This window comes from Oncorhynchus nerka, linkage group LG11 (genome assembly GCF_034236695.1).
Source record: "Oncorhynchus nerka isolate Pitt River linkage group LG11, Oner_Uvic_2.0, whole genome shotgun sequence".
NCBI lineage: Eukaryota > Metazoa > Chordata > Actinopteri > Salmoniformes > Salmonidae > Oncorhynchus > Oncorhynchus nerka.
In genome coordinates this window covers 12,636,931-12,664,332 of record NC_088406.1, presented here as the reverse complement: position 1 = coordinate 12,664,332, position 27,402 = coordinate 12,636,931, and the positions used below count along the sequence as shown (strand labels likewise).

The following is a 27,402-nucleotide window of genomic DNA, read 5'->3' as shown; positions in this document are numbered from 1 at the left end:
CAACAACATGTTGCATGTCCCCCTAACCCTAACACACTGGCAGGCCTTACCAACAACATATTGCATGTCCCCCTAACCCTAACACACTGGCAGGCCTTACCAACAACATGTTGCCTATCCCCCTAACCCTAACACACTGGCAGGCCTTACCAACAACATGTTGCCTGTTCCCCTAACCCTAACCCTAACCCTAACCCTAACACACTGGCAGGCCTTACCAACAACATGTTGCCTATCCCCCTAACCCTAACACACTGGCAGGCCTTACCAACAACATGTTGCCTGTCCCCCTAACTCTAACACACTGGCAGGCCTTACCAACAACATATTGCCTGTCCCCCTAACCCTAACACACTGGCAGGCCTTACCAACAACATATTGCCTGTCCCCCTAACCCTAACACACTGGCAGGCCTTACCAACAACATGTTGCCTGTTCCCCTAACCCTAACACACTGGCAGGCCTTACCAACAACATGTTGCCTGTCCCCCTAACCCTAACACACTGGCAGGCCTTACCAACAACATATTGCCTGTCCCCCTAACCCTAACACACTGGCAGGCCTTACCAACAACATATTGCCTGTCCCCCTAACCCTAACACACTGGCAGGCCTTACCAACAACATGTTGCCTGTTCCCCTAACCCTAACCCACTGGCAGGCCTTACCAACAACATGTTGCCTGTTCCCCTAACCCTAACCCTAACCCTAACCCTAACACACTGGCAGGCCTTACCAACAACATATTGCCTGTCCTCCTAACCCTAACACACTGGCAGGCCTTACCAACAACATATTGCCTGTCCTCCTAACCCACCTGCTCCTGACAGGACCACAGGCCTAGATCAGACATTTAACCCTAACCTTAACCTCCATAACTCTCCCTGCAGAACCTGGACCTGGCACTGAATCCTGACCTAGAACATTCCACACCTAATCTGAACCATTTTCCTAATCTCGGCACGCACACCTTCACTGCCCTCCACCCAGCCCCCTGTCCCTATCCCCCACCCCTTCCCTGCCCTCCACCCTGACCCCTTGTCCATATCCCCCACCCCTTCACTGCCCTCCACCCAGACCCCCTGTCCATATCCCCCACCCCTTCCCTGCCCTCCACCCGGACCCCCTGTCCCTATCCCCCACCCCTTCCCTGCCCTCCACCCAGACCCCCTGTCCCTATCCTCCACCCCTTCCCTGCCCTCCACCCAGACCCCCTGTCCCTATCCTCCACCCCTTCCCTGCCCTCCACCCAGACCCCCTGTCCATATCCTCCACCCCTTCCCTGCCCTCCACCCAGCCCCCTGTCCCTATCCCCCACCCCTTCCCTGCCCTCCACCCAGCCCCCTGTCCCTATCCCCCACCCCTTCCCTGCCCTCCACCCAGCCCCCTGTCCCTATCCCCAACTCCTTCCCTGCCCTCCACCCAGACCCCTGTCCATATCCCCCACCCCTTCCCTGCCCTCCACCCAGCCCCCTGTCCCTATCCCCCACCCCTTCCCTGCCCTCCACCCAGACCCCCTGTCCATATCCCCCACCCCTTCCCTGCCCTCCACCCAGACCCCCTGTCCATATCCCCCACCCCTTCCCTGTCCTCCCCAGACCCCATGTCCATATCCCCCAACCCCTTCCCTGCCCTCCACCCAGACCCCCTGTCCATATCCCCCACCCATTCCCTTCCCTCCACCCAGCCCCCTGTCCCTATCCCCCACCCCTTCCCTGCCCTCCACCCAGACCCCCTGTCCATATCCCCCACCCCTTCCCTGCCCTCCACCCAGACCCCTGTCCATATCCCCCACCCCTTCCCTGTCCTCCCCCAGACCCCATGTCCATATCCTCCACCCCTTCCCTGTCCTCCCCCAGACCCCATGTCCCTATCCCCCACCCCTTCCCGGCCTCCACCCAGACCCCCTGTCCATATCCCCCAACCCCTTCCCTGCACTCCACCCAGACCCCTTGTCCATATCCTCCACCCCTTCCCTGTCCTCCCCCAGACCCCCTGTCCATATCCCCCACCCCTTCCCTGCACTCCACCCAGACCCCCTGTCCATATCCTCCACCCCTTCCCTGTCCTCCCCCAGACCCCCTGTCCATATCCCCCACCCCTTCCCTGTCCTCCACCCGGACCTTAGTCTATGCTGTTCTGACTTTGCTCGTCCATTTATATATTCTCAATTCCATTCTTTACTTAGATTTGTGTGTATTAGGTAGTTGTCGTGGAATTGTTAGATATTACTTGTTAGATATTACTGCTTTTGTGTCTTTACTATCATTAACTGAAGACATAGTTTTTATCAAAGATTCTCTGTAATTAGTATTACGCGATTAGACTGATTAATCATGAAACCATAATTACTAGGAAGTCGCGGCACCAAGGAAAAATATTCAGATTACAAAGTTATAATTTCCTAAAATAACTTTTCAGATATTTTATCTGATCAATTAGTCTTCGAATTAATGAATTATTTACTTTACCTCACGTTAGTCTCATTCCAAACGTCGAAAATGGTTGGTTATCTGCACGAACCAAGTCTTCACTATGAGTCATCCATACATCAAATGTCTTAAATCATGTATTTATTACTAACTAAGTAATTCACAGAAATGCATAAACAAACAAACAAACAAGGTAAATGTGGTTACATGAAATGATAGGAGAATGTGCGCCAGTGGGCTAAACCGGCATGGCGGCTTGTTAGACAAAAGGGGAGTTGGGGGTCGACTAAGAAGTCACTACAGAGTTAATAATTATAACAATTGAAATGCTAATCCTTTACACATGAACGCTCACTGATTTGGGAACAATTGCAATCAATATATATATATATTTACGCTCAGTGTGTCGTCTCGATCGCTGGTGAAAAGTTTGTTTCTTTTGTAGAATTGTCCGTCTCTCTCCCTCTCTCTCTCGTTTGTGGTTATAGTGGATAGTTCAGAGTGACATTCATTCATTTCGTTATAGAATGGATGTTTCGGCGGTTGTCGTTCTTCGCGTTCAATGATACCGTAATTAATATCAAAGACTTGTTCTTATTCTGTCGGTATCGATAGTCTAAGAGTTTAACCATGTGGTATGGTTAAAATATTCAGCAATGGTCTACAACCTTTGTACTCTCCTAATGGAGAAAATAATGGTCTGCAACCTTTAGCCATCTCGTAATTGAGGTAAGCTCGGTCTGCTGATCGAAAACCCGAGTGGGGGTTTTATTCGGAAGGCAGAAAAGGGCTGTCCCATGACGCCTGACCCGAACTGGGCTCAGGGGCGGTCCTCTGATTTAGTTCAAATCCAATCCCCTTTTTGAGTTTTCCTTCATTAACTAGTCCAAAATCATATTACACAATTATACAAACAGTATCATACTCACTCATTCATCTTATACAACAATTAGATGTAAACCTCATATCTGAGGCTATTATAGTAATGTGGCCACACTGTCTCCCATGAGCTTCCCCAAATTGTGACAATTTGACCAGTTCGTAGCTGGATTCTTCACCAATCGTTTATACTTTCTCCTGAATATGACATTTGTTTGTACCTCAATTGCTTTGTTCTCTATGAAAATGTACTCTCTCTATACTGTGTGTCCATGAGGCGATCCTCAGGAATTTATGACGTCTCTCTGACCACAGCAACCTAGTTGAAGGAGGAAAGGGGGAGGCAGGGAGTGGGAGATGGGGCTTGCTATACCCAAAGAGGCCAACGTCATGACACTGCACTGTCGGAGCTAGAAACACATTTCGCTACACCTGTAATAACATCTGCTAAACAGGGTGTGTGTGACCAATAAAATGTGATTTGATTGGATTATTCCTATAGACCTACCTCTAAACCACCTATTGAACAACAGCACTATAGACAACTCCAACATACTCAAAATCCACATGCACAAACCTCCAGTTCCACCCCATAAATCATGCCTATTCATGAGCACCTCCATGGTCTCTGTCATAAGACGCACACTAAGTCACGACATAGAAACCAGCCACACCGTCAACACTTATTTTTGCAGCTCTTAATCCCTTAATACCTTGGTGTGATCTTTCATTCTTTACTATATTGTTTGTTTATTAAATTATTTTTATATGAATGCTTCTTCTTCTTAATATAATTTCTAATTGTTTACCCTCAGAATGTAATCAATTCCTTGTCTTCATCTCATCGTTGTCTTCATCTCATCGTTGTCTTCATCTCATCGTTGTCTTCATCTCATTGTTGTCTTCATCTCATTGAACCGTCGCAGGTGACCCCTCTGAGCTCTCGGCCTCCATTGATCTTTCAGGCCAATAACCGCCCAATGTTCCCTTGACCTCTTCAAACCGGACTGACTTGTATGCAGACAGAGCGAGAAGTTGCAATAGGCCCGTGCAACCCAAGGTTTGATACCAGCACAAACAGTAACCCTAACCCTAAACCTAAACTTAACCCTAAACCTCACCCTAAACCTAAACCTCACCCTAAACCTAACCCTAAACCTAAACCTAACCCTAAACCTAAACTTAACCCTAAACCTCACCCTAAACCTAAACCTCACCCTAAACCTAAACCTCACCCTAAACCTAACCCTAAACCTCACCCTAAACCTCACTGTCAACCTAACACCCCTTGTCCTGTGACAGATAGAGCTAATCATCAGTTACAGGGGAGTGTGGGGTCTGAACACACAGAGGCCTCGCCTCCCTAGTCTATGGTGACACAATGCTGAGACACCATGTTATTGGTGTGTGTGTGCGTGTGTGCGTGTGTGCGCGTGTGTGTGTGTGTGTGTGTGTGCGCGTGTGTGTGTGCGTGTGTGTGTGTAATAGTGACAGGGATGGAGACGAGTGTACTTTTAATGTCGCCAGAGGAGGGCAGGGACTATGGCCCGATTGCAAAAAATATCTTAAGGATTTCCCTTAAAGAATAATGTTTTCTTAATTAGGCAGTTGTTTCAGGGTGTTGCATAGAGCCACTCAAACCTTAGGTCAGGGTCTAATTAAGCAATAAGGCACAAGGGGTTGGTGGTATATGGCCAATATACCACGGCTAAGGGCTGTTCTTATGCACGACGCAATGCGGAGTGCCTGGATACAGCCCGTAGCCGTGGTATATTGGCCATATACCACCAACCCCCGAGGTGCCTTATTGCTATTATAAACTGGTTACCAATGTAACTAGAGCTGTAAAAATAAATGTTTTGTCATACACGTGGTATACGGTCTGATATACCACGACTGTCAGTCAAACAACATTCAGGGATCGGGCCACCCAGGTTGAAGGCATAAAGAGTCTCTGGTTACTATGGAGATGGTGAATATTTTATTTTATTTTATTTCACCTTTATTTAACCAGGTAGGCAAGTTGAGAACAAGTTCTCATTTACAATTGCGACCTGGCCAAGATAAAGCAAAGCAGTTCGACACATACAACGACACAGAGTTACACATGGAGTAAAACAAACATACAGTCAATAATACAGTAGAAAAAAGTCTATATACGATGTGAGCAAATGAGGTGAGATAAGGGAGGTAAAGGCAAAAAAAGGCCATGGTGGCAAAGTAAATACAATATAGCAAGTAAAACACTGGAATGGTAGATTTGCAATGGAAGAATGTGCAAAGTAGAAAATAAAAATAATGGGGTGCAAAGGAGCAAAATAAATAAATAAATTAAATACAGTAGGGAAAGAGGTAGTTGTTTGGGCTAAATTATAGGTGGGCTATGTACAGGTGCAGTAATCTGTGAGCTGCTCTGACAGTTGTTGCTTAAAGCTAGTGAGGGAGATAAGTGTTTCCAGTTTCAGAGATTTTTGTAGTTCGTTCCAGTCATTGGCAGCAGAGAACTGAAAGGAGAGGCGGCCAAAGAAAGAATTGGTTTTGGGGGTGACTAGAGAGATATACCTGCTGGAGCGTGTGCTACAGGTGGGAGATGCTATGGTGACCAGCGAGCTGAGATAAGGGGGGACTTTACCTAGCAGGGTCTTGTAGATGACATGGAGCCAGAGCCAGCCAATTAAGAAGAGAGTGTCCAGAGAAGACAAGGACGAGGGCAGAGGGAACGGATGGGGCTTTAGGTATGGCTTGGGGTTGTTGATATGCTTATAGGGGTGAACAGGGTAGTTCCGAAGAGGCAGGGATTCTTTTGAACCAAATGGCATGGTGTGTGGATGGGAGATCATGATGATCGGGAGGGTAAGTACGTGCTTCGGATGGGTCCTAAGGCAGGGACAGCTGTGATTGTGTGTTAATGTGTTGTGTGTGACAGAGTATGAGTGGGTTTAGGGGCTGAGGGACAGACATGGACACTGGATGGGAGCCAAGGCAGGGTTGACTGAACAAGGAGATGGGAGGAACAGGCAATGGGGACAGGGATGCTGTTGTCTAAAAGCAAGCCTGTGTGTGTGTGTGTGTGTGTGTGTGTGTGTGTGTGTGTGTGTGTGTGTGTGTGTGTGTGTGTGTGTGTGTGTGCGTGCGTGCGTGCGTGCGTGCGTGCGTGCGTGCGTGCGTGCGTGCGTGCGTGCGTGCGTGCGTGCGTGCGTGTGTGTGCGTGCGCATGGTGGGATGTCCCTTCTGCAGAACTGTCTGTATGGGTTTCCACAGCACACGTGTGTGTGACAGAGGGGTCAATGACCCAAACCCGGCTCATTTAATCCCAACCATTGTGTTGTCATAATGCTTCAGCAAATGTACATTATCCCAGGGGCTTTGGAAGACACAATGTAAGGAACATAATTTATGTCCCTCTAACTGACCTGAATGCCTCTGCTGATCCCACAGCTGTTGTATGCAGTAATCATGTGCCTATGAACCAGATTGATACTGTTAGCACTGAGGCGGTGTGCACTAGTAGGAAGTCCACTGTGTGCAGCTCACCCTGCACTAACATAAATAACATGAGCATGTCTACCTCTACTAAGCTTCCCAGTAAAAGCAATGAAAACAGTCAAGCATCCCAGAAAAGTGTTTAAAAATAGCCCACGTTAACATATGGAGCTTAATAAACAAGGTTCATGAAATCAATAATCTCTAGTAACAGATGATATTGTTATTCTGACAATCACTGAAACTCACTTAGACAATACCTTTGATGATACAGTGATAGCAATACATGGTTATCACATTTACAGAAAATAAATGCCAAAGGCGGAGGTGTTGCTGTTTATATTCAGAAACACATTCTTGTAAATATTAGAGAGGCTCTCATGTTAAATACTGTTGAAGTAATATGGCTACAGGTTCATCTGCCTCACCTAGAGCCCGTTCTGGTGGGAAGCTGCTATAGACCACCAACTGCTAACAGTCAGTATCTGGATAATGTGTGTGATATCAACAGAAAGGTATATTTTCTGGGTGATTTAAATATTGACTGGTTTTCAGCAGGCTGCCCACTCAAGAGAAAGCTTCGAACTGTAACTACAGTGGTTCCTCTTTTTAAAAGTTGCGATCTTACACCGTCGGACTTAGAGGTACCCAGCGTCACGGCTTCATTGCTCCAGACCACCACAAGGGGGAGTTAGAGCACTCATTATGCATTTGGGTCCCAAGGTTTTTATATGATCAATCATATCGAGTGGTTCCAATGAGGAATTTGAAGAGGACCACCCGTCCCTGGTGACTTCAGCAAAGATTTTACATTTACAATTGAGAGTAATATGTTAGTTAATGTAGAGACAAACGATTGTGCATATATTTTTGACAAAGTTAATTTACGAAAATCGCTAATTAGGAAGTTTTTTTTCAGCCATATTGTCACGTTCGTTATAAGGATCGGACCAAGGCGCAGCGTGGTATGCGTACATTCTTATTTATTTAAAGAATGAACACTGAACAAACTAACAAAATAACAAAATGAACCGTGAAGCTATACAAACGAGTGCTGACAGGCAACTACACATAGACAAGATCCCATAAACACCAAAGGGAAATGGCTACCTAAATATGATCCCCAATCAGAGAGAACGATAAACAGCTGCCTCTGATTGGGAATCATATCAGGCCACCATCGACATACAAATCACCTAGACCTACAAAAACCCTAGACATACAAAAAAACTAGACAATACAAAAACTAGCGTACCCACCCTAGTCACACCCTGACCTAACCAAAACATAAGGAAAACAGAGATATCTCAGGTCAGGATGCATATCCAGGTGTAACAAACTCAGTCGTTATAGCAAGCAGGGAGCAGGTTTTGAACCCTCAACATTCTAGCCCGAAGTCCAGCACGCTATCGACTGTGCCCAAATTGATTAATTGGGGTTGGGGACGATTGTGGCTAAAAACACTTTATCAATTGGAATCTTTTACGTGGAAAGGGGGAAAAGTATTATTATTAGTTTTTCACAAGCATAGCAGATAGATACAAATTATGTGTGACATTGTGGTTAAAAGAAAAAAATGTAGCCAATCATGCAAATGATTCCTATTAGCAGGACAACAGGCTTTTTAAAGACCGGCTACAGTTGTGAAAATCCCTCAACTTGCAATGTAGTTGATGCTTAAGTGTTACATTTCTAACTCAAAACAGCATTTCTTCATCAACATCTTTATGCTTTGTTAATTCATCTTCTTGATCTACTTCCTTTCTTTTGTAGCAATTTTGAGCAAATTGCTCAAGGGAAACGGTTGATTCGTCTGTGAAGATGACGTTATTGAATGTCTCGCCAGCTTTGTGTCACGTTCGTCGTATGAAGGAGAACAAGGCGCAGAGTGGTATGCGTACATTCTCTTTATTAAAAGAATGAACACCGAACAAAATAACAAACGAAACGTGAAGCTATACAATATAGTGCTGACAGGCACTACACATAGACAAGATCCCACACCAGAAAGTGGGAAAAAAGGCCTGCCTAAATATGATCCCCAATCAGAGACAACGATAAACAGCTATCTCTGATTGGGAACCATATCAGGCCAACATAGACATACAACAACTCTAGACATACAAAAAACCCTAGACATACAAAAACCTAGAGTACCCACCCTAGTCACACCCTGACCTAAACAAAATATATAGAAAACAGAGATATCTAAAGTCAGGGAACCATATCAGGCCAACATAGACATACAAAAACCTAGAGTACCCACCCTAGTCACACCCTGACCTGAACAAAATATATAGAAAACAGAGATATCTAAAGTCAGGGAACCATATCAGGCCAACATAGACATACAAAAACCTAGAGTACCCACCCTAGTTACACCCTGACCTGAACAAAATATATAGAAAACAGAGATATCTAAAGTCAGGGAACCATATCAGGCCAACATAGACATACAAAAACCTAGAGTACCCACCCTAGTTACACCCTGACCTGAACAAAATATATAGAAAACAGAGATATCTAAAGTCAGGGCGTGACAGTACCCCCCAAGTGTTACATTTCTAACTAAAAACAGCAGTACAGTATTTCTTCATCAACATCTTTATGCTTTTGTTCATAAAATAAAATAATGAAAAAAAAGAACATTCAAATGCAGATGTTTATATTTCACTTAATCTCAATTTGGATATTGGTTAGACAAGAATTCGAAAATTAGGGTGCAGAAATGCAATGCTCTTAGTGTAATCTTTATTTAACTAGGCAAGTCAGTTATGAACACATTCCTATTTACAAGGACAGCCTACTCCTTCCTCGTAAATAGCCCAGTACTGTACTGCCAACTGTCATTTTCCGTTCCAGCAAGTACCAGTCAAAAGTTTGGACACACCTACTCATTTCAGGATTTTTTTGTATTTTTACTATTTTCTACATTGTAGAATAATAGTGAAGTCATCACAACTCTGAAATAAAGAACAAATTCCTATTTACAAGGACAACCTACTCCTTTCTCCCCAACGGGGATTTGAACCCTGGTCTCCCACATGCCCGCATTCTGTAGTACAGACATGGCCTGCTCTCCATTATGTAAGGAATTAGGTACTTTCCCATGTTTAATACAGTATGCATTGTATACTGCACAGTAGCCTCATAAACAAATAAACACATTTTGTTAATAGAATAATGATGAAAAAATACTCTTTCAAAATGCAGCGAGTATTTTCCATTCCATCCTAATGGAAACCAAGAGGGTTTCGTTTTTCATGGAATAGAAACACCTTAATATTATTCCAATTAATTTAGCAAGTACCAATCAAAAGCTTGGACACACCTACTCATTCAAGGAATTCTCTTTATTTTTTAAAACTATTTTCTAAATTGTAGAATAATAGTGAAGACATCACAACTATGAAATAACACCGGTCCCCCGCATGCCCTGCATTCTGTAGTACAGACAAGGCCTGCTCTCCCTTATGTAATGAATTAGGCATTTTCCAATGTTTACTACAGTATGTATTGTAGACTGCACTGTAGCCTCATAAACAAATAAACACAGTTTGTTAATAAAATAATGATACAAAATACTCTTTCAGAATGTAAATGTTGATTTAGTTTTGGATCCATAACAAATTACTATGGGTATAAATGTCACTGATTTACAGAAATATTGCAACAAAATTTAGAATCCTCCAATCCTGTAGCCTACTCCCGACCGTCATGTTGTACATCGCCATATTTTCCATACCATCCTAACCTAACGGAATTCATTTTTTGTTTTTCTATGAATAGAAGCACCATAATATGAATTAAATTAATTAAGCCAAATTTCTTAAAATCAATCCCATATATTACGAAAAAGGTTTTAAATTCTCTGGTAATGCCAATACGGAATACTATCAAACGCTTCTCAAAGATGCTCTCTGGTGGTCAAACTAGCAATATTTTGCAGTAACAAAAAAAATGTCTGAGAATTAAATGATGTGCCACAGAATGCTGCAGCAGCACGCAGGGTGTGCCGCAGTATGACACAACTTTTAAAGGAGGTACCACTGTAGTGCCTGCCACGGTAGTTACAAACAGCACAGGAATGAAATCATCAACATGTATTGATCACATCTTTACTAATGCTGCAGACATTTTCTTTAAAGCAGTATTCAAATCCATTGGAAGTTGTGATCACAATAGAGTAGCCATACTAGATAAACCAAAGTACCAGAGGCTGGGCCTAATATAATTTCTAAGAGTTCATACAATACGTTTGAAGTGATTCCTATGTTGTTGATGTAAAGAATATTTGTTGCTCCATGGTGTGGTGTAAGAAAATGACTATAAAAACTGAAAAATCCCTGTGGATTGATGAGGAATTAAAAAATGGTATGGTTGAAAGGGATGAGGAAAAATTAATAGGAAATAGGTCTGGCTGCACAACCGATTAGCAAGCATACAGCAAAATGAGAAATCATGTGACTAAACTGAATAAAAAGAAGAAGACCATAATTCTATTCTCCTGATGTCTGCTTAAAAGCAAGAACTGAAGCAGGAAGTACCAGTGACTCGCTCAATAAGGAAGTGGTCAGATGACGCAGACGCTGCACTGTAGGACTGCAGAGACTGGAATATATTCCCGGGATTCATCAAATGACATTGAGGAGTATACCACCTCAGTCATCGGCTTCATCAATAAGTGCATCGACGACGTCGCCCCCAGGGTGACCGTACGTACATAATCCCAACCAGAAGCCATGGGTTACAGGCAACATCCATATCGAGCTAAAGGCTAGAGCTGCCACTTTCAAGGAACGGGACTCTAAATCTGGACGCTTATAAGAAGTCCTGAACCTGAAGTCCTGAACCATCAAACAAGCAAAGCATAAATACAGGATGAATCCTACTACACCGGCTCTGACACTCTGACGCCCGAGTCTGTAATACCTGCATGTTTCAAACAGACCACCATAGTCCCTGTGTCCATGGAAATGAAGGTAACCTGCCTAAATGATTAGCACCCGTAGCACTCACATCGGCTTAGTCCCCTCCTGTACTCCCTGTTCACCCACAACTGCATGGACAATACGACTCCAACACCATCATTAAGTTTGCTGATGACACAACAATGGTAAGCATGATCACCGACCACGATGAGATAGCCTATAGGGAAGAGGTCAGAGACCTGACCATGTGGTACCAGGACAACAACCTCTCCCTCAATGTGAGCAAGACAAAAGAGCTGATCGTGGACTACAGGAAAAGGCCGAACAGGCCCCCATTAACATCGACGGGTCTGTAGTGGAGCGGGTCGAGAGATTCAAGTTCCTTGGTTTCCACATCATCAACAAACTATTATGGTCCAAACATACAGTGAGAGGTGGTGCTACAAAGTATTAACTTAAGGGGGCTGAATAATTTTGCACGCCCAATTTTTCAGTTTTTGATTTGTTAAAAAAGTTTGAAATATCCAATAAATGTCGTTCCACTTCATGATTGTGTCCCACTTGTTGTTGATTCTTCACAAAAAAATACAGTTTTATATCTTTATGTTTGAAGCCTGAAATGTGGCAAAAGGTCGCAAAGTTCAAGGGGGGCGAATACTTTCGCAAGGCACTGTATCAAGACAGTAGTGAAGAGGGCACGACAACACCTTTTCCCTCTCAAGAGACTGAAAATATTTGGCATAGGTCCCCAGATTCTCAAAAACTTACATAGCTGCACCATCGAGAACATCCTGACTGGTTGCATCAATGCCTGATATGGTAACTGCTCGGTATCTGATCGTAAGGTGCTACAGAGGGTATTGCGTACAGCCCAGTACATCACTAGGGCCAAGCTTCCTGCCATCCAGGACCTATATACCATATACTAGGCGCTGTCAGAGGAAAGCCCAAAAAATCTTCAAAGACTCCAGTCACCCAAGTCATAGACTGTTCTCTCTACTACCGCACGGCAAACGGTACCGATGCGCCAAGTCTAGGACCAAAAGGCTCCTTAACAGATTCTACCATAAGACTGCTGATCAATTAATCAAATGGCCACCAGATTATTTACATTGACTCTTCTTGAACTGCACGGTTAGTTAATGACTTGTACGTATTTCACAGTAAAGTCTACACTTGTTGTATTCGGCGCAATAAAGTTTGATTTGATTTGATTTGAGAGAGAGAGAGAGAGAGAGAGAGAGAGAGAGAGAGAGAGACAGACAGACAGAGAGACAGAGAGAAAGTGAGAGAGAGATAGAGAGAGACAAAGAGAGAGACAGAGAGAGAAAGACATAATCTTTATTGTTTTAAAACTTCTGTATGTGTAATGTTTACTGTTAATTTTTATTGTTTATTTCACTTTTGTATATTATCTACCTCACTTGCTTTGGCAATGTTAACACGTTTCCCATGCCAATAAAGCCCCTTGAATTGAAAGAGAGAGAGAGAGACAGAGAGAAAGTGAGAGAGAGAGAGAGAGAGAGAGAGAGAGAGAGAGAGAGAGATAGAAATTGAGGGAGACAGAGTGACAAAGAGAGAGAGAGGGAGAAAGGGAAAGACAGAGAGAAAGTGAGAGAGACAGAAAGAAAGAGAGAGAAAGAGGGAGAGGGTCAGATGATGTAATTAGAGAAATACAACAGCCTTCTTAATCACTTTGATAACTGTCATCTCTCTCCCTGTTTCTTGAACTGTTGGTTAAGGGCTTGTAAGTAAGCATTTCACGGTAAGGTGATACATGTTGTATTCGGCGCATGTGACAAATTAAGTTGATTTGATTTGAATTAAATTAAACGACATTTTGGGCAAACGACAAACTCGGCTCCATCATTTGCTGAATCTGATGGCTCAGTAATCACAAAACCCACTTATATTGCTACTAGATAACTACTTTAATAATTTTTTAATTAGCAAGATTAGCAAAATAAGGCATGATATGCCAGCAACAAATGCTGACACTACACATTCAAGTATATCTGACCAAATTATAAAATACAAGCATAGTAATAAAATAATATATATTGTTGTCTAGCAACAATGGCAAGCCACCAGGGTCTGACAACTTGGATGGAAAATGAGGATAATAATGGACGATATAGCCACTCCTGTTTGCCATTTTTTTCAATTTAAGCCTACTAGAAAGTTAAATAAAGTTTAGGCAATTGGTTTTAAAATCAAATCACCACCAAAGTCACTGACTATCTATGGAGTCATACAACTATAGATACTGTGGACACATTTGTCAAACTGAAACAAGGAAACAAGTACATGAAGAATGCAACAAAATTTCAATTTCACAGGTACACTGAGTGTTAGTACTACTGCACAGAGTGTGAAGTTGCATCGATGTGCGAGAGAGTGGAAACACCATGAGAGGGAGAGGGAGGAGAGAGTGAGAGAACGAGAGCAATCGAGAGCAAGAGATAGAGCAAGAGAGAGAGCAAAAGAGAGAGCAAGAGAGAGAGCGAGAGAGCAAGAGAGAGAGAGCAAGAGAGAGAGAGAGAGCAAGAGAGAGAGCAAGAGAGAGAGCGAGAGAGCAAGAGAGAGAGAGCAAGAGAGAGAGCAAAAGAGAGAGCAAGAGAGAGAGCAAGAGAGCAAGAGAGAGAGAGAGCAAGAGAGAGACGAGAGAGCGAGGGAGAGAGCAAGAGAGAGAGAGCGAGGGAGAGAGCAAGAGAGAGAGAGAGAGCAAGAGAGAGAGCGAGAGAGCAAGAGAGAGAGAGAGCAAGATAGAGAGCGAGAGAGCGAGCAAGAGAGAGAAAGAGAGCAAGAGAGAGAGCGAGAGAGAGAGCAAGAGAGAGAGAGAGAGGAAGAGAGAAAGAGAAAGCAAGAGAGAGCGAGAGAGCGAGAGAGAGCGCAAGAGAGAGCAAGAGAAAAAGAGAGAGAGAAAGAGAGAGAGAAAGAGAGAGAGAGAGACAGAGAGAGCAAGCGAGAACAAAAGAGGAGCAAAAGAACAGGAGAGGAGAGGTCCAGGCTTGTAGGGAAGCAAAAGAACAGGAGAGGAGAGGTCCAGGCTTGTAGGGAAGCAAAAGTAATTCCGCTACCTAAGAATAGTAAAGATCACTTTACTGGCTCAAATAGCCAACCAATCAACCTGTTACCAAGTAAACTTTGACCAGATACAATGCTATTTTACAGTAAACAAATTGACAACAGACTTTCAGCATGCTCATAGGGAAGGACACTCAACAAGCACAGCACTACCACAAATGACTGTTTATAAAAAGATTGTGGCGGCTGTTTTGTTATACTTCAGTGCGGCTTTTGACATTATCGATCATAGTCTGCTGCTGGGAAAACGTATATGTTATGGCTTTACACCCCCTGCTATATTGTGGATAAACAATGCCTTTTCTAACAGAACACAGAGGGTGTTTTTTCATGGAAGCCTCTCCAGCAAAATCCAGGTGGAATCAGGAATTCCCCACGGTAGCTGTCTAGGCCCCTTACTTTTTTCAATCTTTACTAACGACATGCCACTGGATTTGGGTAAAGCCAGTGTGTCTATGTATGTGGATGACTTAACACTATACACGTCAGCTACTACATCAACTGAAATGACTGCAGCACTTAACAAAGAGCTGCAGTTAGTTTCAGAATAGGTGGCAAGAAATAAGTTGGTCCTAAATATTTCAAAAACTTAAAGCATTGCATTTGGTACAAATCATTCACTGAACCCTAAGCCTCAACTAAATCTTGTAATAAGTAATGTGTAAATTAAGCAAGTAGAGGTGATTAAGCTAAGCTACTTTGAGTAACCCTGGATTGAGGCGGCAGGGTATCCTAGTGGTTAGAGCGTTGGACTAGTAACCGGAAGGTTGCAAGTTCAAACCCCCCAGCTGACAAGGTACAAATCTGTCGTTTTGCCCCTGAACAGGCAGTTAACCCACTGTTCCTAGGCCGTCATTGAAAATAAGAATTTAGTTATATAGGTAATTTTTTTTGTTTTGAAAACTGTCATGGGCAAAGAAGTCTGTCTATAATAAAGCGCTGCTCTGCCTTCTTAACAGCACTATCAACAAGGCAGACCTTACAGGCCCTAGTTTTGTCACACCTGGATGACTGTTCAGGTAGTCAGACAATGGGAGGGGCAGAGTACAGTCGTGGCCAGAATGACATAAATATTAATTTCCACAAAGTTTGCTGCTTCAGTGTCTTGAGATATTTTTGTCAGGTGTTAATATGGAATACTGAAGTATAATTACAAGCATTTCATAAGTGTCAAAGGCTTTTATTGACAATCACATGAAGTTGATGCAAAGAGTCAATATTTGCGTTGTTGACCCTTCTTTTTCAAGACCTCTGCAATCCGCTCTGGCATACTGTCAATTAACTTCTGGGCCACATCCTGACTGATGGCAGCCCATTCTTGCATAATCAGTTTGTCAGAATTTGTGGGTTTTTGTTTGTCCACCTGCCTCTTGAGGAATAACCACAGGTTCTCAATGGGATTAAGGCCTGGGGAGTTTCCTGGCCATGGACCCAAAATATTGAGGTTTTGTTCCCTGAGCCACTTAGTTATCACTTTTTCCTTATGGCAAGGTGCTCCATCATGCTGGAAAAGGCATTGTTCATCACCAAACTGTTACTGGATGGTTGAGAGAAGTTGCTCTCAGAGGATGTGTTGGTACCATTCTTAATTCATGGCTGTGGTCTTAGGCAAAATTGTGAGTGAGCCCACTCCCCAGGCTGAGAAGCAACCCCACACATGAATGGTCTCAGGATGCTTTACTGTTGGCATGACACAGGATTGATGGTTGCGCTTACCTTGTCTTCTCCGGACCATCTTTTTTCCAGATGCCCCAAACAATCGTAAAGGGGATTCATCAGAGAAAATGACTTTACCCCAGCCCTCAGCAGTCCAATCCCTGTACCTTTTGCAGAATATCAGTCTGTCCCTGATGTTTTTCCTGGAGAGAAGTGGCTTCTTGGCTGCCCTTCTTGACACCAGGCCATCCTCCAAAAGTCTTCGCCTCACTGTGCGTGCAGATGCACTCACACCTGCCTGCTGCCGTTCCTGATCAAGCTCTGTACTGGTGGTGCCCCAATCCTGCAGCTGAATCAACTTTAGTGCTTGTTGGATTTTCTTGGGCACCCTGAAGCCTTCTTCACAACAATTTAACCGCTCTCCTTGAAGTTCTTGATGATCCGAAAAATGGTTGATTTATGTGCAATCTTACTGGCAGCAAAATCCTTGCCTGTGAAGCAAATGAAATGATGACGGCACATGTGTCCTTGCAGGTAACCATGGTTGACAGAGGAAGAACAATGATTCCAAGCACCACCCTCCCTTGGAAGCTTCCAGTCTGTTATTCGAACTCAATCAGCATGACAGAGTGATCTCCAGCCTTGTCCTCGTCAACACTCACACCTGTGTTAACGAGAGAATCACTGACATGATGCCAGCTGGTCCTTTTGTGGCAGGGCTGAAATGCAGTGGAAATGTTTTTTGGGGATTCAGTTCATTTGCATGGCAAAGAGGGACTTCACAATAAATTGCAATTCATCTGATCACTCTTCATAACACTCTGGAGTATATGCAATTTGCCATCATTCAAACTGAGACAGCAGACTTTGTGAAAATGAATATTCGTGTCATTCTCAAAACTTTTGGCCACGACTGTACTACTAGAGCCATGACTACATGGAACTCTATTCCACATCAAGTACCTCATGCAAACAGTAAAATTAAATTAAGAATCCGGATAAAATATGCCTTAGGGAACAGTGGGGGCTGTGAAGCCATAGGCACAGACACATGCATACACACACACGATAACAGACGCATTATACACACATGTGTAGTGGGGCGGCAGGTAGTTTAGTGGTCAGAGCTTTGGGCCAGTAACCGAAAGGTTGGTGGATCGAATCCCCGCGCTGACATGGTAAAAATCTGTCGTTATGCCCCTGAACAAGACAGTTAACCCACTGTTCCTAGGCCGTCATTGTAAATAAGAATTTGTTCTTAACTAACTTGCCTAGTTAAAAATTCAAATGTACCCATAGATTTTGTGTGGTAGAGGTGTAAGAGCCCGAGGGCTACCTTAATGTGTTGGGAAATATTTTGCGAATGTATTGTAATGTTTAATTTTTTTTTTTACAACTGCCTACATTTTGCTGTACCCCAGGAAGAGGAGCTGCTCCTTTGGCAGGAACTAATGGTGATCCATAATAAACCCCAGGAAGAGGAGCTGCTCCTTTGGCAGGAACTAATGGTGATCCATAATAAACCCCAGGAAGAGGAGCTGCTTCTTTGGCAGGAACTAATGGGGATCCATAATAAACCCCAGGAAGAGGAGCTGCTCCTTTGGCAGGAACTAATGGTGATCCATAATAAACCCCAGGAAGAGGAGCTGCTCCTTTGGCAGGAACTAATGGTGATCCATAATAAACCCCAGGAAGAGGAGCTGCTCCTTTGGCAGGAACTAATGGTGATCCATAATAAACCCCAGGAAGAGGAGCTGCTTCTTTGGCAGGAACTAATGGGGATCCATAATAAACCCCAGGAAGAGGAGCTGCTCCTTTGGCAGGAACTAATGGTGATCCATAATAAACCCCAGGAAGAGGAGCTGCTCCTTTGGCAGGAACTAATGGTGATCCATAATAAACCCCAGGAAGAGGAGCTGCTCCTTTGGCAGGAACTAATGGTGATCCATAATAAACCCCAGGAAGAGGAGCTGCTTCTTTGGCAGGAACTAATGGGGATCCATAATAAACCCCAGGAAGAGGAGCTGCTCCTTTGGCAGGAACTAATGGTGATCCATAATAAACCCCAGGAAGAGGAGCTGCTCCTTTGGCAGGAACTAATGGTGATCCATAATAAACCCCAGGAAGAGGAGCTGCTCCTTTGGCAGGAACTAATGGGGATCCATAATAAATCCCAGGAAGAGGAGCTGCTCCTTTGGCAGGAACTAATGGTGATCCATAATAAACCCCAGGAAGAGGAGCTGCTCCTTTGGCAGGAACTAATGGTGATCCATAATAAACCCCAGGAAGAGGAGCTGCTTCTTTGGCAGGAACTAATGGTGATCCATAATAAACCCCAGGAAGAGGAGCTGCTCCTTTGGCAGGAACTAATGGGGATCCATAATAAACCCCAGGAAGAGGAGCTGCTTCTTTAGCAGGAACTAATGGGGATCCATAATAAACCCCAGGAAGAGTAGCTGCTCCTTTGGCAGGAACTAATGGGGATCCATAATAAACCCCAGGAAGAGGAGCTGCTTCTTTAGCAGGAACTAATGGGGATCCATAATAAACCCCAGGAAGAGGAGCTGCTCCTTTGGCAGGAACTAATGGGGATCCATAATAAACCCCAGGAAGAGGAGCTGCTTCTTTTGCAGGAACTAATGGGGATCCATAATAAACCCCAGGAAGAGGAGCTGCTCCTTTTGCAGGAACTAATGGTGCTCCATAATAAACCCCAGGAAGAGTAGCTGCTTCTTTTGCAGGAACTAATGGGGATCCATAATAAACCCCAGGAAGAGGAGCTGCTTCTTTGGCAGGAACTAATGGGGATCCATAATAAACCCCAGGAAGAGGAGCTGCTTCTTTTGCAGGAACTAATGGGGATCCATAATAAACCCCAGGAAGAGGAGCTGCTTCTTTAGCAGGAACTAATGGGGATCCATAATAAACCCCAGGAAGAGGAGCTGCTTCTTTGGCAGGAACTAATGGGGATCCATAATAAACCCCAGGAAGAGGAGCTGCTTCTTTTGCAGGAACTAATGGGGATCCATAATAAACCCCAGGAAGAGGAGCTGCTTCTTTTGCAGGAACTAATGGGGATCCATAATAAACCCCAGGAAGAGGAGCTGCTTCTTTGGCAGGAACTAATGGGGATCCATAATAAACCCCAGGAAGAGGAGCTGCTCCTTTGGCAGGAACTAATGGGGATCCATAATAAACCCCAGGAAGAGGAGCTGCTTCTTTTGCAGGAACTAATGGGGATCCATAATAAACCCCAGGAAGAGGAGCTGCTTCTTTTGCAGGAACTAATGGGGATCCATAATAAACCCCAGGAAGAGGAGCTGCTTCTTTGGCAGGAACTAATGGGGATCCATAATAAACCCCAGGAAGAGGAGCTGCTCCTTTGGCAGGAACTAATGGTGATCCATAATAAACCCCAGGAAGAGGAGCTGCTTCTTTGGCAGGAACTAATGGGGATCCATAATAAACCCCAGGAAGAGGAGCTGCTTCTTTTGCAGGAACTAATGGGGATCCATAATAAACCCCAGGAAGAGGAGCTGCTTCTTTGGCAGGAACTAATGGTGATCCATAATAAACCCCAGGAAGAGGAGCTGCTTCTTTTGCAGGAACTAATGGGGATCCATAATAAACCCCAGGAAGAGGAGCTGCTTCTTTTGGCAGGAACTAATGGGGATCCATAATAAATACACGTACTAATGTAGGGCCATGTAGGGTGTTCTAGCAAGGATCTATTTATACAACCTTCAACTTCCCACAGAGACAATGTTTTCTCTGTCCCTGTGTCTCTCTCTCTGTCGCTATCTATCTGTCCCTGTGTCTCTCTCTCTGTCGCTATCTATCTGTCCCTGTGTCTCTCTCTCTGTCGCTATCTATCTGTCCCTGTGTCTCTCTCTCTGTCGCTATCTATCTGTCCCTGTGTCTCTCTCTCTGTCGCTATCTATCTGTCCCTGTGTCTCTCTCTCTGTCGCTATCTATCTGTCCCTGTGTCTCTCTCTCTGTCGCTATCTATCTGTCCCTGTGTCTCTCTCTCTGTCGCTATCTATCTGTCCCTGTGTCTCTCTCTCTGTCGCTATCTATCTGTCCCTGTGTCTCTCTCTCTGTCGCTATCTATCTGTCCCTGTGTCTCTCTCTCTGTCGCTATCTATCTGTCCCTGTGTCTCTCTCTCTGTCGCTATCTATCTGTCCCTGTGTCTCTCTCTCTGTCGCTATCTATCTGTCCCTGTGTCTCTCTCTCTGTCGCTATCTATCTGTCCCTGTGTGTCTCTCTGTCGCTATCTATCTGTCCCTGTGCGTCTCTCTCTGTCCCTGTGTGTCTCTCTCTGTCGCTATCTATCTATCTATCTATCTATCTATCTATCTATCTATCTATCTATCTATCTATCTATCTATCTATCTATCTATCTATCTATCTATCTATCTATCTTTCGATGTCCTGTGTGAATTTAAGTGTCCTCTCTCTAATTCTCTCTTTCTTTCTCTCTCTCGGAGGACCTGAGCCCTAGGACCATGCCTCAGGACTACCTGACATGATGACTCCTTGCTGTCCCCAGTCCACCTGGCCGTGCTGCTGCTCCAGTTTCAACTGTTCTGCCCTATTATTATTTGACCATGCTGGTCATTTATGAACATTTGAACATCTTGGCCATGTTCTCTTATAATCTCCACCCGGCACAGCCAGAAGAGGACTGGCCACCCCACATAGCCTGGTTCCTCTCTAGGTTTCTCCCTAGGTTTTGGCCTTTCTAGGGAGTTTTTCCTAGCCACCGTGCTCCATCCCTGTTTCTCTCTCTTGGTCCCTGAGTCTCTCTCTCTGTCCTTGTGTCTCTCTCTCCGTGCCGTAGCTAAAGGGACTACATTACGCAGACCGCAGGGCAGGCTGGCCCTACCACACATCTAAGTGGCACGCAGAGATTTTACAGCGAGCACACTCTGAAACACATAACTAACTTTGTGTCTGCTGAAGATAAGAGTAGATGTAGAGCAGTAGAAACCAGAGGTTAAAGACTGTATCCATTTCCTGTCTCCGTGAAAACAACTAGAAAAAATATTAGGAAATTATGGTCTTACCTCGTCTGTAATCTGACCACCAAACGTTACCCAGGTACCTGAAACAGAGACAGAGGGAGAGAGCACACACACACACACACACACACACACACACACACACACACACACACACACACACACACACACACACACACACACACACACACACACACACACACACACACACACACACACACACACACACACACACACACACACACACACACACACATAACAGCTGTTAGAAGTTGTAGCATCACAGTATCGAGGAAACTGTGGTTCCTGCATGTACATCACTGTACATGTGCCCAGTCCTTGACATAGGTAGGAGCTCAATACTGCTCCAGATCCTGTTCCTCTTATCGAATATTAGCTCAAAAGTATTGATGAGTACCGGCACATCACTATAAACAGTACCGGCACCTATTTCAGTCCAAGTCAAACACTTTACATGCCATTGGCAGAATCACAGACGTTGTGTTGACAGTTACTAAACATATGTTAAAGGCTGAGACTGGGATGTCAGAGGGAGTCATTCCTACAGGCCTTTCCTCTGAGGGAACAGCACTGAGCCCAGACAGAATAAGCTGCCGGTACAAATCTGCCCTGTCAGGAGAGCAGCATGCAAGCAGAGTGCATACAGTGTGTGTGTGTGTATACATTTCATGCAATCCCATACTGATCAATTTGATGTCGTTTTAATGGACAAAAGAAGTGCCTTTTTTTTCAAAAACAGGGACATTTCTAAGTGACACAAAAAGTGATTGTTTTCTATGTTATTTGATCAAGAAAAATAATTAATTTGAGGCGGATATTTTGGGTCTTTGCCGATCGAAGAGAAGGGGACAGGACAACAACTCTTACAACTCCAACTATTGAATCCTGCAAGATACTGTTCTTAACTATATTACCGATGTTTTTGCCGAAGTGGAGATGCAGAAATAAATACAGAATGTGCCCAGTGGTACAGAAGTGTATCGGTCCATTAATACAGGACTAATAAATGTATTTTTCTTTGGGGGGCTGTGTGTTAGATCCTCCTCACTAGAGGTCAGAGGGAACAGATAAGCAATAGCCACACGCACACTACAACACACAATTGAAAAATAGAATAGATAGGGGCCATGGTGATTGCGATGACTAAGCTTTTTTCCAGGATGTCTGCTTCCATCATTTACCAGAGACGCAACCCTGTCCCACTGCCCCCATCCACCTGTCTGCTCTGAGAACGAGCCCTGTCCTGTCCCACTGCCCCCCTCCACCTGTCTGCTCTGAGAACCAGCCCTGTCCTGTCCTACTGCCCACCTCCACCTGTCTGCTCTGAGAACCAGCCCTGTCCTGTCCTACTGCCCACCTCCACCTGTCTGCTCTGAGAACCAGCCCTGTCCTGTCCTACTGCCCACCTCCACCTGTCTGCTCTGAGAACCAGCCCTGTCCTGTCCCACTGCCCACCTCCACCTGTCTGCTCTGAGACCTCATCCGAGTCCTGTCCAACTGCCCACCTCCACCTGTCTGCTCTGAGACCTCATCCCAGTCCTGTCCAACTGCCCCCCTCCACCTGTCTGCTCTGAGACCTCATCCGAGTCCTGTCCAAATGCCCACCTCCACCTGTCTGCTCTGAGACCTCATCCGAGTCCTGTCCAACTGCCCCCCTCCACCTGTCTGCTCTGAGACCTCATCCGAGTCCTGTCCAACTGCCCACCTCCACCTGTCTGCTCTGAGAACCAGCCCTGTCCTGTCCCACTGCCCCCCTCCACCTGTCTGCTCTGAGAACCAGCCCTGTCCTGTCCCACTGCCCCCCTCCACCTGTCTGCTCTGAGAACCAGCCCTGTCCTGTCCCACTGCCCACCTCCACCTGTCTGCTCTGAGAACCAGCCCTGTCCTGTCCCACTGCCCCCTCCACCTGTCTGCTCTGAGAACCAGCCCTGTCCTGTCCCACTGCCCCCTCCACCTGTCTGCTCTGAGAACCAGCCCTGTCCTGTCCCACTGCCCCCTCCACCTGTCTGCTCTGAGAACCAGCCCTGTCCCACTGCCCCCTCCACCTGTCTGCTCTGAGAACCAGCCCTGTCCTGTCCCACTGCCCACCTCCACCTGTCTGCTCTGAGACCTCATCCCAGTCCTGTCCCACTGCCCCCCTCCACCTGTCTGCTCTGAGAACCAGCCCTGTCCTGTCCCACTGCCCACCTCCACCTGTCTGCTCTGAGAACCAGCCCTGTCCTGTCCCACTGCCCACCTCCACCTGTCTGCTCTGAGATCCAGCCCTGTCCTGTCCCACTGCCCACCTCCACCTGTCTGCTCTGAGAACCAGCCCTGTCCTGTCCCACTGCCCAGCTCCACCTGTCTGCTCTGAGAACCAGCCCTGTCCTGTCCCACTGCCCACCTCCACCTGTCTGCTCTGAGAACCAGCCCTGTCCTGTCCCACTGCCCCCCTCCACCTGTCTGCTCTGAGAACCAGTCCTGTCCTGTCCCACTGCCCACCTCCACCTGTCTGCTCTGAGACCTCATCCCAGTCCTGTCCCACTGCCCACCTCCACCTGTCTGCTCTGAGAACCAGCCCTGTCCTGTCCCACTGCCCACCTCCACCTGTCTGCTCTGAGAACCAGCCCTGTCCTGTCCCACTGCCCACCTCCACCTGTCTGCCTGAGACTGCCCACCTCCACCTGTCTGCTCCACCTCCACCTGTCCTCCACCTGTTGCTCTGAGAACCAGCCCTGTCCTGTCCTACTGCCCACCTCCACCTGTCTGCTCTGAGAACCAGCCCTGTCCTGTCCCACTGCCCACCTCCACCTGTCTGCTCTGAGAACCAGCCCTGTCCTGTCCTACTGCCCACCTCCACCTGTCTGCTCTGAGAACCAGCCCTGTCCTGTCCTACTGCCCACCTCCACCTGTCTGCTCTGAGAACCAGCCCTGTCCTGTCCTGCCCACCTCCACCTGCTGCCACCCCTCCACCCCACCTCCACCTGTCTGCTCTGAGAACCAGCCCTGTCCTGTCCCACTGCCCACCTCCACCTGTCTGCTCTGAGAACCAGCCCTGTCCTGTCCCACTGCCCACCTCCACCTGTCTGCTCTGAGACCTCATCCGAGTCCTGTCCAACTGCCCACCTCCACCTGTCTGCTCTGAGACCTCATCCCAGTCCTGTCCAACTGCCCACCTCCACCTGTCTGCTCTGAGACCTCATCCCAGTCCTGTCCAACTGCCCCCCTCCACCTGTCTGCTCTGAGAACCAGCCCTGTCCTGTCCCACTGCCCCCCTCCACCTGTCTGCTCTGAGAACCAGCCCTGTCCTGTCCCACTGCCCACCTCCACCTGTCTGCTCTGAGAACCAGCCCTGTCCTGTCCCACTGCCCCCCTCCACCTGTCTGCTCTGAGAACCAGGCCTGTCCTGTCCCACTGCCCACCTCCACCTGTCTGCTCTGAGACCTCATCCCAGTCCTGTCCCACTGCCCACCTCCACCTGTCTGCTCTGAGAACCAGCCCTGTCCTGTCCCACTGCCCACCTCCACCTGTCTGCTCTGAGAACCAGCCCTGTCCTGTCCCACTGCCCACCTCCACCTGTCTGCTCTGAGAACCAGCCCTGTCCTGTCCCACTGCCCACCTCCACCTGTCTGCTCTGAGAACCAGCCCTGTCCTGTCCTACTGCCCACCTCCACCTGTCTGCTCTGAGAACCAGCCCTGTCCTGTCCTACTGCCCACCTCCACCTGTCTGCTCTGAGACCTCATCCCAGTCCTGTCCCACTGCCCACCTCCACCTGTCTGCTCTGAGAACCAGCCCTGTCCTGTCCCACTGCCCACCTCCACCTGTCTGCTCTGAGAACCAGCCCTGTCCTGTCCCACTGCCCACCTCCACCTGTCTGTTCTGAGATCCAGCCCTGTCCTGTCCCACTGCCCCCCTCCACCTGTCTGCTCTGAGAACCAGCCCTGTCCTGTCCCACTGCCCACCTCCACCTGTCTGCTCTGAGATCCAGCCCTGTCCTGTCCCACTGCCCACCTCCACCTGTCTGCTCTGAGAACCAGCCCTGTCCTGTCCCACTGCCCAGCTCCACCTGTCTGCTCTGAGAACCAGCCCTGTCCTGTCCCACTGCCCACCTCCACCTGTCTGCTCTGAGAACCAGCCCTGTCCTGTCCCACTGCCCCCCTCCACCTGTCTGCTCTGAGAACCAGCCCTGTCCTGTCCCACTGCCCACCTCCACCTGTCTGCTCTGAGACCTCATCCCAGTCCTGTCCCACTGCCCACCTCCACCTGTCTGCTCTGAGAACCAGCCCTGTCCTGTCCCACTGCCCACCTCCACCTGTCTGCTCTGAGACCTCATCCGAGTCCTGTCCAACTGCCCACCTCCACCTGTCTGCTCTGAGACCTCATCCCAGTCCTGTCCAACTGCCCCCCTCCACCTGTCTGCTCTGAGACCTCATCCGAGTCCTGTCCAACTGCCCACCTCCACCTGTCTGCTCTGAGAACCAGCCCTGTCCTGTCCTACTGCCCACCTCCACCTGTCTGCTCTGAGAACCAGCCCTGTCCTGTCCCACTGCCCACCTCCACCTGTCTGCTCTGAGAACCAGCCCTGTCCTGTCCTACTGCCCACCTCCACCTGTCTGCTCTGAGAACCAGCCCTGTCCTGTCCTACTGCCCACCTCCACCTGTCTGCTCTGAGAACCAGCCCTGTCCTGTCCTACTGCCCACCTCCACCTGTCTGCTCTGAGAACCAGCCCTGTCCTGTCCTACTGCCCACCTCCACCTGTCTGCTCTGAGAACCAGCCCTGTCCTGTCCCACTGCCCACCTCCACCTGTCTGCTCTGAGACCTCATCCGAGTCCTGTCCAACTGCCCACCTCCACCTGTCTGCTCTGAGACCTCATCCCAGTCCTGTCCAACTGCCCACCTCCACCTGTCTGCTCTGAGACCTCATCCCAGTCCTGTCCAACTGCCCCCCTCCACCTGTCTGCTCTGAGAACCAGCCCTGTCCTGTCCCACTGCCCCCCTCCACCTGTCTGCTCTGAGAACCAGCCCTGTCCTGTCCCACTGCCCACCTCCACCTGTCTGCTCTGAGAACCAGCCCTGTCCTGTCCCACTGCCCCCCTCCACCTGTCTGCTCTGAGAACCAGGCCTGTCCTGTCCCACTGCCCACCTCCACCTGTCTGCTCTGAGACCTCATCCCAGTCCTGTCCCACTGCCCACCTCCACCTGTCTGCTCTGAGAACCAGCCCTGTCCTGTCCCACTGCCCACCTCCACCTGTCTGCTCTGAGAACCAGCCCTGTCCTGTCCCACTGCCCACCTCCACCTGTCTGCTCTGAGAACCAGCCCTGTCCTGTCCCACTGCCCACCTCCACCTGTCTGCTCTGAGAACCAGCCCTGTCCTGTCCCACTGCCCACCTCCACCTGTCTGCTCTGAGATCCAGCCCTGTCCTGTCCCACTGCCCAGCTCCACCTGTCTGCTCTGAGAACCAGCCCTGTCCTGTCCCACTGCCCACCTCCACCTGTCTGCTCTGAGACCTCATCCCAGTCCTGTCCCACTGCCCCCCTCCACCTGTCTGCTCTGAGAACCAGCCCTGTCCTGTCCCACTGCCCACCTCCACCTGTCTGCTCTGAGAACCAGCCCTGTCCTGTCCCACTGCCCACCTCCACCTGTCTGCTCTGAGAACCAGCCCTGTCCTGTCCCACTGCCCACCTCCACCTGTCTGCTCTGAGAACCAGCCCTGTCCTGTCCCACTGCCCACCTCCACCTGTCTGCTCTGAGAACCAGCCCTGTCCTGTCCCACTGCCCACCTCCACCTGTCTGCTCTGAGAACCAGCCCTGTCCTGTCCCACTGCCCAGCTCCACCTGTCTGCTCTGAGAACCAGCCCTGTCCTGTCCCACTGCCCACCTCCACCTGTCTGCTCTGAGAACCAGCCC

General features: G+C 47.4%; 1 protein-coding gene across 2 annotated transcripts in view; it reads right to left on the bottom strand.

Moving 5' to 3' along the window:
• Positions 1-27,402, bottom strand: part of LOC115124049 (voltage-gated potassium channel subunit beta-1) — a 322,712-nt gene that overhangs the window by 87,223 nt on the left and 208,087 nt on the right. For both annotated transcript variants that reach the window (XM_065024229.1, XM_065024230.1), the window contains exon 3: positions 21,536-21,573. In XM_065024229.1, the coding sequence (XP_064880301.1) occupies positions 21,536-21,573 (38 nt within the window). The remainder of the gene's footprint in view (positions 1-21,535; positions 21,574-27,402) is intronic.